The sequence below is a fragment of the Bombina bombina genome, chromosome 4 (assembly GCF_027579735.1).
Source record: "Bombina bombina isolate aBomBom1 chromosome 4, aBomBom1.pri, whole genome shotgun sequence".
Taxonomy (NCBI): domain Eukaryota; kingdom Metazoa; phylum Chordata; class Amphibia; order Anura; family Bombinatoridae; genus Bombina; species Bombina bombina.
Window position 1 is genome coordinate 522860676 of NC_069502.1, and position 15901 is coordinate 522876576.

Below are 15901 nucleotides of genomic sequence, written 5' to 3' on the forward strand. Positions count from 1 at the left end.
CTCTCTCTCTCTCTCTCTCTCCCCCTCTGTCTCTCTCTCTTTCTCTCCCCTCTCTCTCTCTCTCTTTCTCTCCCCTCTGTCTCTCTCTCTCTCTTTCTCTCCCCTCTGTCTGTCTCTCTCTCTCTCTCTCCCCTCTGTCTCTCTCTCTCTCTCCCCTCTGGCTGTCTCTCTCTCTTTCTCTCTCCCCTCTGTCTCTTTTTTTCTCTCCCCTCTGTCTCTCTCCCCCCCTCTGTCTCTCCCTCTCCCCTCTGTCTCTCTCTCCCCAGTCCCCTCTGTCTCTCTCCCCTCTGTCTCTTTCTATCCCCTCTGTCTCTCTCTATCCCCTCTGTCTCTCTCTATGCCCTCTCTCTCTCTCTCTCTCCTCCTCCTCTCTGTCTCTCTCCCCCTCTGTCTCTCCCCTCTGTGTCTCTCTCTCCCCTCTGTGTCTCTCTCTCTCCCCCTCCCCCCTCTCTCCCCCTCCCCCTTTGTCTCTCTCTCTCCCCCCTCTGTGTTTCTATTTCTCTCCCTTTCCCCCTCTGTCTCTCTCTATCCATCTGTCTCTCCCACCCCCTCTGTCTCTCTCCTTACATGTCTCATTCTCCCCCATGGTCTCTTTCTCTGTCTCTCTTTGTGTCTCTGTCTCCCCTCTGTGTCTCTATCTCTCTCTCCCTGTCTCTCCCACCCCCTCTGTCCAATTTACACCTAATATCTAATTTCCTTCATTCTCTTGATATCCTTTGTTGAAAATCATATCTAAATATGCTCAGTAGCTGCTGATTGGTGGCTCCCCTCTGTCTCTCTCTCTCTCCCCTCTGTCTCTCTCTCTCTCCCCTCTGTCTCTCTCTCTCTCCCCTCTGTCTCTCTCTCTCTCTCCCCTCTGTGTGTCTCTCTCCCCTCTCTCTCTCTCTCTCTCTCTCTCTCTCTCTCCCCCTCTGTCTCTCTCTCTCTCTCTCTCTTTCTCTCCCCTCTGTCTCTCTCTCTCTTTTTCTCCCCTCTGTCTGTCTGTCTCTCTTTCTCTCCCCTCTGTCTGTCTCTCTCTCTCCCCTCTGGCTGTCTCTCTCTCTCCCCTCTGTCTCTTTTTTTCTCTCCCCCCTATCTCTATCCCCCATCTCCCCTGTCTCTATCCCCCCTCCTCTGTCTCTCTCTCTCCTCCTCTGTCTCTCTCTCTCTCCTCCTCTGTCTCTCTACCTCTCACCTCTGTCTCTTTCTCCCTCTCACCTCCGTCTCTCTCTCTCTCCCCTCTATCTCTCTCTCTCCCCTCTGTCTCTCTCTCTCATCTCTCTCTCTCTCCCCTCTGTATCTCTGTCTCTCTCCCCTCTGTCTCTCCCTCCCCCTCCCTCCCCCTCTGTCTCTCCCTCCCCCTCCTTCCCCCTCCCCCTCTGTCTCTCTCTCTCTCTCTCTCTCTCTCTCCCCTCTGTCTCTCTCTCTCTCTCCCCTCTGTCTCTCTCTCTCTCCCCTCTGTCTCTCTCTCTCTCCCCTCTGTCTCTCTCTCTCCCCTCTGTGTGTCTCTCTCTCTCCCCTCTGTCTCTCTCTCTCTCTCTCTCTCTCTCTCTCTCCCCCTCTGTCTCTCTCTCTCTCTCTTTCTCTCCCCTCTGTCTGTCTCTCTCTCTCTCTCCCCTCTGTCTCTCTCTCTCTCTCCCCTCTGGCTGTCTCTCTCTTTCTCTTTCTCTCTCCCCTCTGTCTCTTTTTTCTTTCCCCTCTGTCTCTCTCCCCCCTCTGTCTCTCCCTCTCCCCTCTGTCTCTCTCTCCCCATTCCCCTCTGTCTCTCTCCCCTCTGTCTCTTTCTATCCCCTCTGTCTCTCTCTATCCCCTCTGTCTCTCTCTATCCCCCCTCTCTCTCTCTCTCTCTCTCTCTCTCTCCTCCTCCTCTCTGTCTCTCTCCCCCCCTCTCTCTCTGTCTCTCCCCTCTGTGTCTCTCTCTCTCCCCTCTGTGTCTCTCTCTCTCTCTCTCTCTCTCTCTCCCCCTCCCTCCCCCTCTCTCCCCCTCCCTCTTTGTCTCTCTCTCTCTCCCCCCTCTGTGTTTCTATTTCTCTCCCTTTCCCCCTCTGTCTCTCTCAATCCATCTGTCTCTCCCACCCCCTCTGTCTCCCTCCTTACATGTCTCATTCTCCCCCATGGTCTCTTTCTCTGTCTCTCTTTGTGTCTCTGTCTCCCCTCTGTGTCTCTATCTCTCTCTCCCTGTCTCTCCCACCCCCTCTGTCCAATTTACACCTAATATCCAATTTCCTTCATTCTCTTGATATCCTTTGTTGAAAATCATATCTAAATATGCTCAGTAGCTGCTGATTGGTGGCTGCACAATAGATACCCATGTACATTGCTATCTCTTCAACAAAGGATATCTAAAGAATGAAGGCATATCCTAGCCAGTGCCTCACCTGCCTCTGACTTCACTGCACGTCACTGATATATATGTATATATATATATATATATATATATATATATATATATATATATATATATATATATATATATTGCATACATAAACTATGAAAAATACCTGTCTCCTAGATTTTGAACATATTTGTCAAGCACTGTTTTCAATCCAGCACCTCTTGTCACCAGTAGAGTTGATGTTGCCCAGAACTGCCCTGGTCCAATCATACCATTTAACTTATGCATTTAAAACTATCTGTTTGGAGCTACTCTATTAATCAACTTTTTCATAATCTGGTCCTGGACTTTAAGTAATGCTTAAAAAAGACCTTTGTATTGAGCCTTTTATTCATGCTGTTATGGGGCTGAAGTAATACATAATAATATATTAGTATGTAGCATGAGTATATCATTCTTAGCATACTACCCTATAATCAGATCATATGCCTTTATAAGTGTGACCAGATACCCATCGCTGCCTTCCTCTACAGCCTTCTATTCCACTTCACTATAATAATTTGTGCAGACAAGGTGACTTAACCTAGGCCTAGATTTGGAGTTCGGCGGTAGCCGTCAAAACCAGCGTTAGAGGCTCCTAACGCTGGTTTTGGCCGCCCGCTGGTATTTGGAGTCAGTGATTAAAGGGTCTAACGCTCACTTTTCAGCCGCGACTTTTCCATACCGCAGATCCCCCTACGCCATTTGCGTAGCCTATCTTTTCAATGGGATCTTCCTAACGCCGGTATTTAGAGTCGTTTCTGAAGTGAGCGTTAGAGCTCTAACGACAAGACTCCAGCCGCCTGAAAATAGCAGGAGTTAAGAGCTTTCTGGCTAACGCCGGTTCATAAAGCTCTTAACTACTGTACCCTAAAGTACACTAACACCCATAAACTACCTATGTACCCCTAAACCGAGGTCCCCCCACACCGCCGCCACTCGATTAAAATTTTTAACCCCTAATCTGCCGACCGCCACCTACGTTATACTTATGTACCCCTAATCTGCTGCCCCTAACCCCGCCGACCCCTGTATTACATTTATTAACCCCTAACCTGCCCCCCACAACGTCGCCGGCAGCTACTTAAAATAATTAACCCCTAATCTTCCGACCGCAAAGCGCCGCCACCTACGTTATCCCTATGTACCCCTAATCTGCTGCCCTAACATCGCCGACCCCTATATTATATTTATTAACCCCTAATCTGCCCCCCTCAACGTCGCCGACACCTGCCTACACTTATTAACCCCTAATCTGCCGAGCGGACCTGAGCGCTACTATAATAAAGTTATGAACCCCTAACCCGCCTCACTAACCCTATCATAAATAGTATTAACCCCTAATCTGCCCTCCCTAACATCGCCGACACCTAACTTCAATTATTAACCCCTAATCTGCCGACCGGAGCTCACCGCTATTCTAATAAATTGATTAACCCCTAAAGCTAAGTCTAACCCTAACACTAACACCCCCCTAAGTTAAATATAATTTTTATCTAACGAAATTAATTAACTCTTATTAAATAAATGATTCCTATTTAAAGCTAAATACTTACCTGTAAAATAAATCCTAATATAGCTACAATATAAATTATAATTATATTATAGCTATTTTAGGATTTATATTTATTTTACAGGCAACTTTGTAATTATTTTAACCAGGTACAATAGCTATTAAATAGTTAAGAACTATTTAATAGTTACCTAGTTAAAATAATAACAAATTTACCTGTAAAATAAATCCTAACCTAAGATATAATTAAACCTAACACTACCCTATCAATAAAATAATTAAATAAACTACCTACAATTACCTACAATTAACCTAACACTACACTATCAATAAATTAATTAAACACAATTCCTACAAATAAATACAATTAAATAAACTAGCTAAAGTACAAAAAATAAAAAAGAACTAAGTTACAGAAAATAAAAAAATATTTACAAACATAAGAAAAATATTACAACAATTTTAAACTAATTACACCTACTCTAAGCCCCCTAATAAAATAACAAAGCCCCCCAAAATAAAAAATTCCCTACCCTATTCTAAATTAAAAAAGTTACAAGCTCTTTTACCTTACCAGCCCTGAACCGGGCCCTTTGCGGGGCATGCCCCAAGAATTTCAGCTCTTTTGCCTGTAAAAGAATAAATACAATACCCCCCCCCCCAACATTACAACCCACCACCCACATACCCCTAATCTAACCCAAACCCCCCTTAAATAAACCTAACACTAAGCCCCTGAAGATCTTCCTACCTTGTCTTCACCATACCATGTTCACCGATCCGTCCTGAAGAGCTCCTCCGATGTCCTGATCCAAGCCCAAGCGGGGGCTGAAGAGGTCCATGATCCGGTCAAAGTCTTCATCCAAGCGGGGCAGAAGAGGATCTTCCATCCGATTGAAGTCATCATCCAGGCGGCATCTTCTATGGTCTTCCATCCGGAGCGAAGCGGCAGGATCCTGAAGACCTCCAGCGCGGAACATCCATCCGGACCGACGACTGAACGACGAATGACTGTTCCTTTAAGGGACGTCATCCAAGATGGCGTCCCTCGAATTCCGATTGGCTGATAGGATTCTATCAGCCAATCGGAATTAAGGTAGGAATTTTCTGATTGGCTGATGGAATCAGCCAATCAGAATCAAGTTCAATCCGATTGGCTGATCCAATCAGCCAATCAGATTGAGCTCGCATTCTATTGGCTGTTCCGATCAGCCAATAGAATGCAAGCTCAATCTGATTGGCTGATTGGATCGGCCAATCGGATTTAACTAGATTCTGATTGGCTGATTCCATCAGCCAATCAGAAAATTCCTACCTTAATTCCGATTGGCTGATAGAATCCTATCAGCCAATCGGAATTCGAGGGACGCCATCTTGGATGACGTCCCTTAAAGGAACAGTCATTCGTCGTTCAGTCGTCGGTCCGGATGGATGTTCCGCGCTGGAGGTCTTCAGGATCCTGCCGCTTCGCTCCGGATGGAAGACCATAGAAGATGCCGCCTGGATGATGACTTCAATCGGATGGAAGATCCTCTTCTGCCCCGCTTGGATGAAGACTTTGACCGGATCATGGACCTCTTCAGCCCCCGCTTGGGCTTGGATCAGGACATCGAAGGAGCTCTTCAGGGCGGATCGGTGAACCTGGTATGGTGAAGACAAGGTAGGAAGATCTTCAGGGGCTTAGTGTTAGGTTTATTTAAGGGGGGTTTGGGTTAGATTAGGGGTATGTGGGTGGTGGGTTGTAATGTTGGGGGGGGGGTATTGTATTTATTCTTTTACAGGCAAAAGAGCTGAAATTCTTGGGGCATGCCCCGCAAAGGGCCCTGTTCAGGGCTGGTAAGGTAAAAGAGCTTGTAACTTTTTTAATTTAGAATAGGGTAGGGAATTTTTTATTTTGGGGGGCTTTGTTATTTTATTAGGGGGCTTAGAGTAGGTGTAATTAGTTTAAAATTGTTGTAATATTTTTCTTATGTTTGTAAATATTTTTTTATTTTCTGTAACTTAGTTCTTTTTTATTTTTTGTACTTTAGCTAGTTTATTTAATTGTATTTATTTGTAGGAATTGTGTTTAATTAATTTATTGATAGTGTAGTGTTAGGTTAATTGTAGGTAATTGTAGGTAGTTTATTTAATTATTTTATTGATAGGGTAGTGTTAGGTTTAATTATATCTTAGGTTAGGATTTATTTTACAGGTAAATTTGTTATTATTTTAACTAGGTAACTATCAAATAGTTCTTAACTATTTAATAGCTATTGTACCTGGTTAAAATAATTACAAAGTTGCCTGTAAAATAAATATAAATCCTAAAATAGCTATAATATAATTATAATTTATATTGTAGCTATATTATGATTTATTTTACAGGTAAGTATTTAGCTTTAAATAGGAATCATTTATTTAATAAGAGTTAATTAATTTCGTTAGATAAAAATTATATTTAACTTAGGGGGGTGTTAGTGTTAGGGTTAGACTTAGCTTTAGGGGTTAATCAATTTATTAGAATAGCGGTGAGCTCCGGTCGGCAGATTAGGGGTTAATAATTGAAGTTAGGTGTCGGCGATGTTAGGGAGGGCAGATTAGGGGTTAATACTATTTATGATAGGGTTAGTGAGGCGGGTTAGGGGTTCATAACTTTATTATAGTAGCGCTCAGGTCCGCTCGGCAGATTAGGGGTTAATAAGTGTAGGCAGGTGTCGGCGACGTTGAGGGGGGCAGATTAGGGGTTAATAAATATAATATAGGGGTCGGCGATGTTAGGGCAGCAGATTAGGGGTACATAGGGATAACGTAGGTGGCGGCGGTTTACGGAGCGGCAGATTAGGGGTTAAAAAAAATATGCAGGGGTCAGCGATAGCGGGGGCGGCAGATTAGGGGTTAATAAGTGTAAGGTTAGGGGTGTTTAGACTCGGGGTACATGTTAGGGTGTTAGGTGCAGACGTAGGAAGTGTTTCCCCATAGGAAACAATGGGGCTGCGTTAGGAGCTGAACGCTGCTTTTTTGCAGGTGTTAGGTTTTTTTTTCAGCTCAAACAGCCCCATTGTTTCCTATGGGAGAATCGTGCACGAGCACGTTTTTGAGGCCGGCCGCGTCCGTAAGCAACTCTGGTATCGAGAGTTGCATTTGCGGTAAAAATGCTCTACGCTCCTTTTTTGGAGCCTAACGCAGCATTTGATTAAACTCTCGATACCAGAGTTAAATTTATGGTGCGGCCAGAAAAAAGCCCGCGGAGCGTTAACAGCCCTTTTACCGCCGAACTCCAAATCTAGGCCTCAGTCCCTAAAAGATAAAGCTCTGAGATGTATTTACTTAGTCTCCCACCTTTATATTTGTATTATTATTAATCCTATAGACTAAAATATATTTAGCATAGAGGCCAGATAACTATTGCAGCATTATCTATGGGGCTAGTACTTGGGCAATCCATGTTCTTGCAGGTGCTCACAATATCATACTGCTCGTTCCTCTATATATACAAATAAACAGTTATTAAGAGTTACTACATTTAAAGCATAAGAATATCAAACTAAACATTATATTGCTATTAGCTATTTTATCAGATACTAATTTTACTTCACAGTACCGAGGTCCAAAATTACCACTACATATGCTAGCTAAGCTAGTCTACAAATAATTCTTATACGTGATAGGTTTTCTTTATCGGATATTACGTTTAAATAAAAGTGACCATTACATACTGTATGCTAGTTTTCCTCTGTTTGGTGTTATAAGTTTAGCTAGGTCCAAGAGTGACCCTCTGTGTATTAAGAGGAAACTGTAATAGGAAAAAAATGAGGCGACCCAGCAGTGCAAGGGGTAGGGATTGGGAGGGCCCTACACACTACAGAAAACAAAAAATAAAAGCCTTATATTTTCATGCTGGCAGAGTGCCAGTACCTAAGATGGGGTGACCATTGGAGGTTGAGAGAGGAGAGCTGTTTGAGAGTGATCAGGTAGTGATCAGGGTTTGGGAAGTGTCAGGTGGGAGGGTAATATCTACACTAAAGCTAAAAATAACCTTTTAGCTACCTAATTAACCCCTTCACTGTCGGGAATGATAGAAGTGTGCTACAATTAGCGGCCTTCTAATTACCAAAAAAAATGTCAAAGCCATATATTTCTGCTATTTCTGAACAATGGGGATCCCAGAGAAACTTTAACAACCATTTGTGCCATGAGTGCACAAGCAGTATGTAAATAATTATAGTGAGAAAACCAAAGTTTGTAAAAAAAATTTAAAAAAATAATATTTGATCAAATTTGGCAGTGAAATGGTGGCATGTTATATACCAAAATGGGCCTAGATAAATACCTTGGGTTGTCTACTTAAAAAATATATGTAGTTTTGAAAAAAAAAAAACAAGGCTCTATTTCTGTTTAAATGGAATAATAGCAAAAAAGCTAAAAACTCTCCTGTATTTTGGGCAAGTTTTTCTCTAAAACGTCCCAGGAGTGAAGGGGTTAAAATGTGTTTTGTATTTTAATATGATTTTTGACTTATGCATATATTATAGATGAATACAAAATGTAGGTTAAGAATAAGCAGAAGCAGGTACAACAATTCAGGCAACACACCGGTGACATCATAATGAACACACCATTGTGATGGCATCATTATGATAACATAATGACATCAAAAGTTATAAATTCCTGAGCAGCCAGTAGGATACCTCAATTGTTTTTGAGTGACTTTACTGAATAATTCAGAGCTAACTTGTTTTTTTTTTTACCAAAATGTTGGTAAAATTATTTCATACTATTGTTTCTTTCTTTTATCATCTGGGTAATATGGGTAGGAAGAGGGTTAGGGAACCAGATTCAGGGGAAAGAGGATCTAGGTTATCAGTGGAGAACCTTGTACCAAAGAAGAAGATGCGCAGGGGCTCAGGTAAGAGACACAGTATATCAAGTGACTAAATTATATTTAAAACTTCAAACTATTAAACTATTAAAATGTGTATAGGTGTATTTCAATGTGCAAAAATGCTTCAAGTAAACGTTATTACTGTTTTTATATGGCATATGTACATATCCCCTGTAGGCATGTGCATGAGTATTCATACACTTCACCTTCTCAGAGAGTCAGTGGTGGCTTCTTTGACACTTTTTACATCTTTGTAGAAGCAATACACTCCGCCGCCAGCTCTCTGTGCTTGAATACTGGTGCACAGGCCTACACAGGATATGTGCATATGCTACAGAAAAAAGTAATACATTTTATTAGAAGCATTCTTAATTTATATTTCAGGCGGACCTGAAACTTTGGGGGTAGATTGCAGCATCCGCTGCTTGATAAATCTACCCCTAAGGCTTAGAACAATCAACTCATGTTCCTTCTTCCTCTTCAACATATTTAATCTTACAAGGATTATTCATAAGATGCTTTTTATCTTATCCTCAGGCTTCAAATATGTTATATTTGCAACAACATCACATCCTCGTTATTAAAATAAATAAATGATTTATGGGTAATTATGCATAAAATGTAAAAGGATGATGATCTGTGTTTGTGTTGATTAAGTCTTTGATTATCTCTACAGGAGGAAGCTCTGTTCAGCCGTCAACTTCCCAAGTCAAGGTCTCTATCTCCTTTGAAAGTCTAACCTTTCATAAGGTGATTGGAAAAGGCAGCTATGGAAAGGTAACTATTTAGTTTTTTCTTATGTGGGGCTTAAAATTCCAATAGAAATTAAACTCAGCCCCCAAACCCCATGGCATTTAAAGTAATTCTTGATAGTTCAGCAAAAGGAGTTTGCGGTAAGTGCAGCAAAACATAAAAGGGTCACCAAACCCAAACTTTTTCTTTCATGATTCAGATAGAACATGCAATTTAAAGCAACTTTCTAATCTACTTCTATTATCAAATTTTCTTAGTTCTCTTGCTATTTTATTTGAAAAGCACAAATGTACCACTTAGGAGCCAGACCATTTTAGTTTCAGCACCCTGGTTAGTGTTTGCTTATTGGTGGCTATATTTAGCCACCAATCTACAAGCGCTACCCAGGTGCTGAACCAATAATGGGCCGGCTCTTAAGCTTTACATTCCTGCTTTTCAAATAAAGATAGCAAGACAACAAAGAAAATTTTAGGAGTAAATTAGAAACTTGCTTAAAATTGCATGTTCTATCTGAATCATGAAAAAAGAAAAAAATGTTTTGTTTAGTTTTAACTTTACTCATATACAGGATTGATCCTTTTAATAATAAAATAACTGTTCCTTTCTTTTCAATCATTTCTAATCTCTCGCCTTGAATTGCTTAAACCCTTCCAGGTCATGTTGGCATCATCGTCTTGCTGTAAAGAATTACTTGCAGTTAAAGCCATAAGACTGAATTCTCTGCTAGAAGGGGCTAGAAAGCGCACACAGGTGGAGCGCAGAATACTTGACATCGCTAAGAACTGCCCCTTTCTGACACATGCCTATGCTGCATTCCAGAATATGGTAATTATATATTCTCTTTGCTAAACATGCTTCAGTTTTAGTAGTCACTGTTCTATCATATCCTATATTTACTATATTCTCTAAATGAGAAGTATACTTAAAGGGATAGTCTAGTCAAAAGTAAACTTTCATGATTGAGATAGAGCGTGCAATTTTAAGCAACTTTCTAATTTACTCCTATTATCATTTTTTCTTTGTTCTCTTGGTATCTTTATTTTAAAAAGCAAGAATATAAGTTTAGAAGCCGGACCATTTTTGGTTTAGAACCTGGTTAGTGCTTGCTGATTGGTGGCTACAGTTAGAAACCAATCATCAAGCGCAATCCCAGGTGCTGAACCTAAAATAGTCTGGCTCCTAAGCTTACATTCTTGCTTTCTAAAATAAACATACCAAGAGAACAAAGAAACATGTATAATAGTAGTAATTAGAAAGTTTTTTAAAATTGCATGCTCTACCTGATTCATGAAAGTTTAATTTTGACTAGACTGTCCCTTTAAGTCTAGTATTCTCTACCTGAAGCTTTGTTTAAAAATATATCTATAGTATCTTAAAGTAGACTCTTTTGAGTAGATTTATCAAGCAGTGGATGCTGAAATCTACCCCCTGAAGTTTCAGGTCCACCTGAAATATAAATTAAGAAGCAGCTGTCCTAAGAATGTGCAGGGGGCAGCATTGCACAAGTATTTCACCAGAAATGCTTGTGCAATGATAAATGCCAACAGCATCCGCCCGACAGTTGATTAATCTACCCCTTTAATTGAAAAACAAACAAACATTTCTTCAGTGTATGATTAGGCTATTTCATTTCCCCAGTATGTGTAAATGCAGATTATAAAATGTTTTCTAAATTTGTGGATTAGTGGCTATATACTGTGCTCTGTATTTGATATTAAAGTGAAGGTAAAGTTTAGCTTTTTTGTCAGCTGTATTATGTTACCCATGTACTATATAGTAAGATCGCTATGTTTTTATAACAAATAACTATATATATATAAGTATAACAAACAGTTTTTATCTACGTTTTCAGCCGGTCTTAACTCCTCCCTCCATGTATTTCCTGGTTTATCAATGTATTACGTACAGAGCGGACCCACCCGCTCTATACGTATTGGAGAAGCGCGTTCACGATTGCGGTGCAACTTGCGCATGCGCACAACTCACGGTACATTCCACTTGCGCCTGCGTGACTAAAGTAATAAAAAAGACTTACTTTGGATCCAAACAGAAGATATAGCAGCGATCGAGTGAAACCGTTTGTAGCCACAGATACTGTTGCAATTTACTTGTAAATAGACTGCCTTCTACCTATACGCATGAATTGCGCATGCGCTAATCCTGAACGAGCACGGCTTGGACGGGAGCAGAAGTATAGCCAACGCATGCGCAGAACATCTCTAAATGTTGTGACGTCAAATGACGGCCGCCTAACGGCCAGACCTATTATTGGATAATCCAACAACGTGACCGGACTGAAAGAAAAAAAAAAATAAACGGGCAGTTTAGATAAAGAGTAGAATTGTATAGAAAAACGGCGATAAATAGGTAAATATTTCAAAATAAAAGAAATGATGACTTAAAGTACCCTTCATTTTATATGTATTGGCATGTAACATTATCGAACATGGCAAAGTTTACCTTCACTTTAAATTCTACACCATGGTTCTCTGTACATTGCAATATATACTACAGAGCTACTTATCTGTAGTTATTAAATGAATGTAACAAAGTACTTGTGAAATTAGTGTTAATTCTGAAGCTTTATCACCATTTCTGTGTTCTTTGTGATACAGGATTATGTCTTCTTTGTGATGGAGTGGTTGAGAGGTGGGGATTTGCTGCATCACATACAAAAAAATGGGCAGCTTTGCATTCAGAGAACAAGGTAAGTTACAGTGAAGGCAAACAGAATAAAAAAAATAATTTCATTGAGAACTTAAGGTTGTCCAGATGTTTGTGTTTGTATTTTAAATTTGCAATTGTTGTTTTGTTAAAATTTGTTTCCTTTGCTTTTAGATTCTATGCAGCAGAGATTGTTTGCGGAGTCCAATTTTTGCATTCCAGGAAAATCATCCATCGGTAATTAGAAATTATTTATCAGTTTATGTACTTGATACATTTTTATGACTTTTATATTTCTTTAATATTAGGAAACGTTACCAAAATTAAAATTTTATTACAAATTTTATTTTCCATTTATTTCCACAGTATTTTTAGAAAACAATTTACCATCATTTGTTTTAAATTGAAATAAAACCTTTTTTCTTTGTATTTTCATTTCTAAGGAATAAATTAAATGAATTTAATAGGTCTAATTTCTTTAAAACAAATCATGTTAAGCATATACTGCAGTTTCCTTGTCAGTAAATAATTTGTTTATTAAATAAATGTCTTAATAAAATACAAACAATGTTCACAATTGTAGATACTGAACTGAGTTATAGAAGCTGATACTTTACACTTTTTACCATTGAACAGGGACCTAAAACCAGAAAATATTCTTCTGGATGGACAAGGTCATGTAAGAATAGCGGACTTTGGCCTTGCAGCTGACAATGTAGATGGCTGGATAAAAGGACCTATCATGGGAACACGTGGATACATTGCTCCAGAGGTAAAAAAATAAACATTGTAATAGTGCAATAGCCAAAAACTAGAGATATATTTTGCCGAGAGGCAAAACAATTATTTCATATAGATTCCCCAAAAAAAACTCTTAATCATCTGGACCTAGTTAAATGTGATAATTGTGGTGATGCTCTCTGTGTTCCTTAGAAATTAGAATATGAGCCTACCCAGGTTTAGCTTTCAACTAAGAATGCCAAGAGAACAAAGCAAATTTGATCATAAAGGTAAATTGGAAAGTTGTTTAAAATTACATGCCCTACCTGAATCATTCATGAAATTTTAAAGGGACACTTAACCCATTTTATTTCTTTTGTGATTCAGATAGAGCATGACATTTTAAGAAACTTTCTAATTTACTCCTTTTATCAAATTGTCTTTATTCTCTTGGTATCTTTATTTGAAATGCAATAATGTAAGTTTATACGCCTGCCCATTTTTGGTGAACAACCTAGGTTGTCTTTGCTGATTGGTGGATAAATTCATCCACCAATAAAAAAGTGCTGTCCATAGTCCTGAACCAAAAAAAAGCTTAGATGCCTTCTTTCTTTTTTAAATAAAGATAGCAAGAGAACGAAGAAAATGTGATAATAGGAGTAAATTCGAAAGTTGCTTAAAATTGCATGCTCTATCTGAATCACAAAAGAATTTTTTTGGCTTCAGTGTCACTTTAATTTGGACTTTACTATCCCTTTAATTATCCATTCATAACTTGCTAGCTTGCTTAAAAGCTGTGTGAATGAGGACGCTCACACTACACATTTCAGAGGATCTCCATTGGTTACCTCATATGGTTCAGTCTTTATAATACACAATTGTAAATATACATATAGCAATCAGATGTTAAAAAAAAAAAAACATATAGAAGAAAAGTTCACAAATAGCCTCTCAACATTTTTTGAGCAGATGTACTTACGGAGGAGATACAATGCCGCTATTGACTGGTGGGCCGTTGGTGTAATCATTTGCGAAATGGCAACTGGGAAGCAACCATTCGACAAGAAACTGACCTTAGGTAATTTCAAGGCATCAGTTGTCTGGGATGAGCCATTTTATCCTGAGTGGCTTGGACTCTTAGAAAAAGATCTTGTTACCAAGGTGAGTATTGGTAATTGTATTAGCAGTTAAATGAGTCATACAGAATGATTAAGTGGACAATAGGAAAAGTTACATGGAGATATATGTAGCAGCAGCAGTTGTTTTATATAGATATTTCAAGAGGTAATGTAGTAGGAGGAGCAATAATTAATCAGCCAATACAAGTGACTGTTTATTGCAATTAACACTTTTAAAATTAACCAGATCAGATCTCTGGTTAATTTTACAAATGTGCCCCAAATGGCCCCAAAACACAGTCTAGCGTATTTTATTTAAAAATAAAGATAGCAGCATCTTTATTTTTTTAAATAAAATTACTGCACTAGGCAGTGTTTTGGTTCCAAAATTGCTGCCATCGCTGCGCTACTTACCCTATTTGTTGCGTTGAAGTTCTGATGCCGTCTCTGAAGCCTATGGAAGCATTCTCTTGTTCTCCTGTACCTTTTTATCTAATGACACTAACATAAATACTTATTCAAAGGTCAGCTATATATATTATAATTATATCAAGCTATTCATTATACATAGATCTAAACTGCCATATTCCTATCCTTTTGCTTTTCAGCTCCTTTGTAAAAGTCCACTGAAAAGACTGGGTACAAATGATGACATTCGCCTCCATCCTTTTTTTAGTCCTATTGATTGGGTGAAACTGGAGCAGCAGAAACTTGAGCCCCCATTTGTACCACAGGCAGTAAGTACATCATCACAATTACATTCTTTAGATTTAGAGAATCTCTAATTTCAGGGGGGGTGGTTGGTCTATATTACATTAAGTACTAGATCAGGGGTGGGTAACTATCGGCCCTCTAGATGTTATGGACTACAATTGCCAAAATGCTCTTTCAGCCATAATGCAGGCAAAGCATCATGGGAGATGTAGTCATCTGGAGGGCCGGTAATTGCCCGCCCCTGTACTAGATTGTAAAGGGATTTTTTCAGACACAATTAAATTGAAGTTTAAATGTCACATAACTAGAGCTGGGTTTATAGATACCATAACAGATCTTCTTTTGTCTATATAAACTTAGCAGACAAAGCTTAAGCCATAAGCTTAATATATTTGTTTCTCTTTATAGCCAACATTTGAACATCTTCCTCATCTAACAGTATCATCTTCAAAAGCCTGGAGCATGCCAGTTTCACCAGTCTCTTAAAAGGACATTTAATGCTGTTCAGCTTTTGTCTAAGGCATGCAAGAGAGCTTACCACCAACTCTCTAACAGTGCCATTAAAGAATATCCACCTCTACAAAATCCATATGCACTAAGTCACAGGTATGTTACAATATTCTAATTGAAAAAAATATTATTGTAAGGGGTGGAGCTTGCTGGTAGCCATTATGGCAGCACTTTGAGGTTGTTCCTTTGTCTACCACTCCTGGTTCTGGGTTTGAAAGGGTTTAGTTTTTACTTGAACTGTGACATTAATTGATTTGAACCCCTTTAATGTTTTAGGTCTCCTTCAGTGGCATTTAAAAAAAAAAAAAGCTGCAGTGAGTTTCAGATTTCCAACTCAATACGATCTCTGCGATGAATGGACAGACTACACCATCTAGATCTGTATTCAAACTCTGACTGTCAAAATGGCATTTTATTTATCTCAAAATAAATATTTTAAATTCCATCGCTATGTTTTTTTTATTTACCCTTCTGCTTACCACTCCTATTCTTTTTTCCATTATATTTTTATGTATGGATTATATACATGAAGCTTATGATGTGCTGATCATGCTTCCAGAATGGTTTATGTAAATGTTAGTAGTAGTAATATATTTCCATTTGGATGGAAAAACAAAACACAAAAACAGGTGTCTCCAGGGGATGGTGATGGGTATTATGGGGTATTCTAAAGGAGTAGTATATATAGGCCC

The 15901-nt window shown here is 39.3% G+C and overlaps 1 protein-coding gene across 1 annotated transcript in view; it reads left to right on the plus strand.

The window, feature by feature from the left end:
- The window catches only part of LOC128657618 (protein kinase C theta type-like), an 84570-nt gene extending 69006 nt beyond the window's left edge, over nucleotides 1–15564 (plus strand). The window contains exons 3-11 of the mRNA XM_053712003.1: nucleotides 9407–9507; nucleotides 10138–10308; nucleotides 12099–12190; nucleotides 12322–12384; nucleotides 12784–12919; nucleotides 13837–14028; nucleotides 14594–14722; nucleotides 15139–15305; nucleotides 15486–15564. Coding sequence (XP_053567978.1) covers nucleotides 9407–9507; nucleotides 10138–10308; nucleotides 12099–12190; nucleotides 12322–12384; nucleotides 12784–12919; nucleotides 13837–14028; nucleotides 14594–14722; nucleotides 15139–15305; nucleotides 15486–15564 — 1130 coding nt within the window. The remainder of the gene's footprint in view (nucleotides 1–9406; nucleotides 9508–10137; nucleotides 10309–12098; nucleotides 12191–12321; nucleotides 12385–12783; nucleotides 12920–13836; nucleotides 14029–14593; nucleotides 14723–15138; nucleotides 15306–15485) is intronic.
- Nucleotides 15565–15901: the final 337 nt, after the last annotated feature.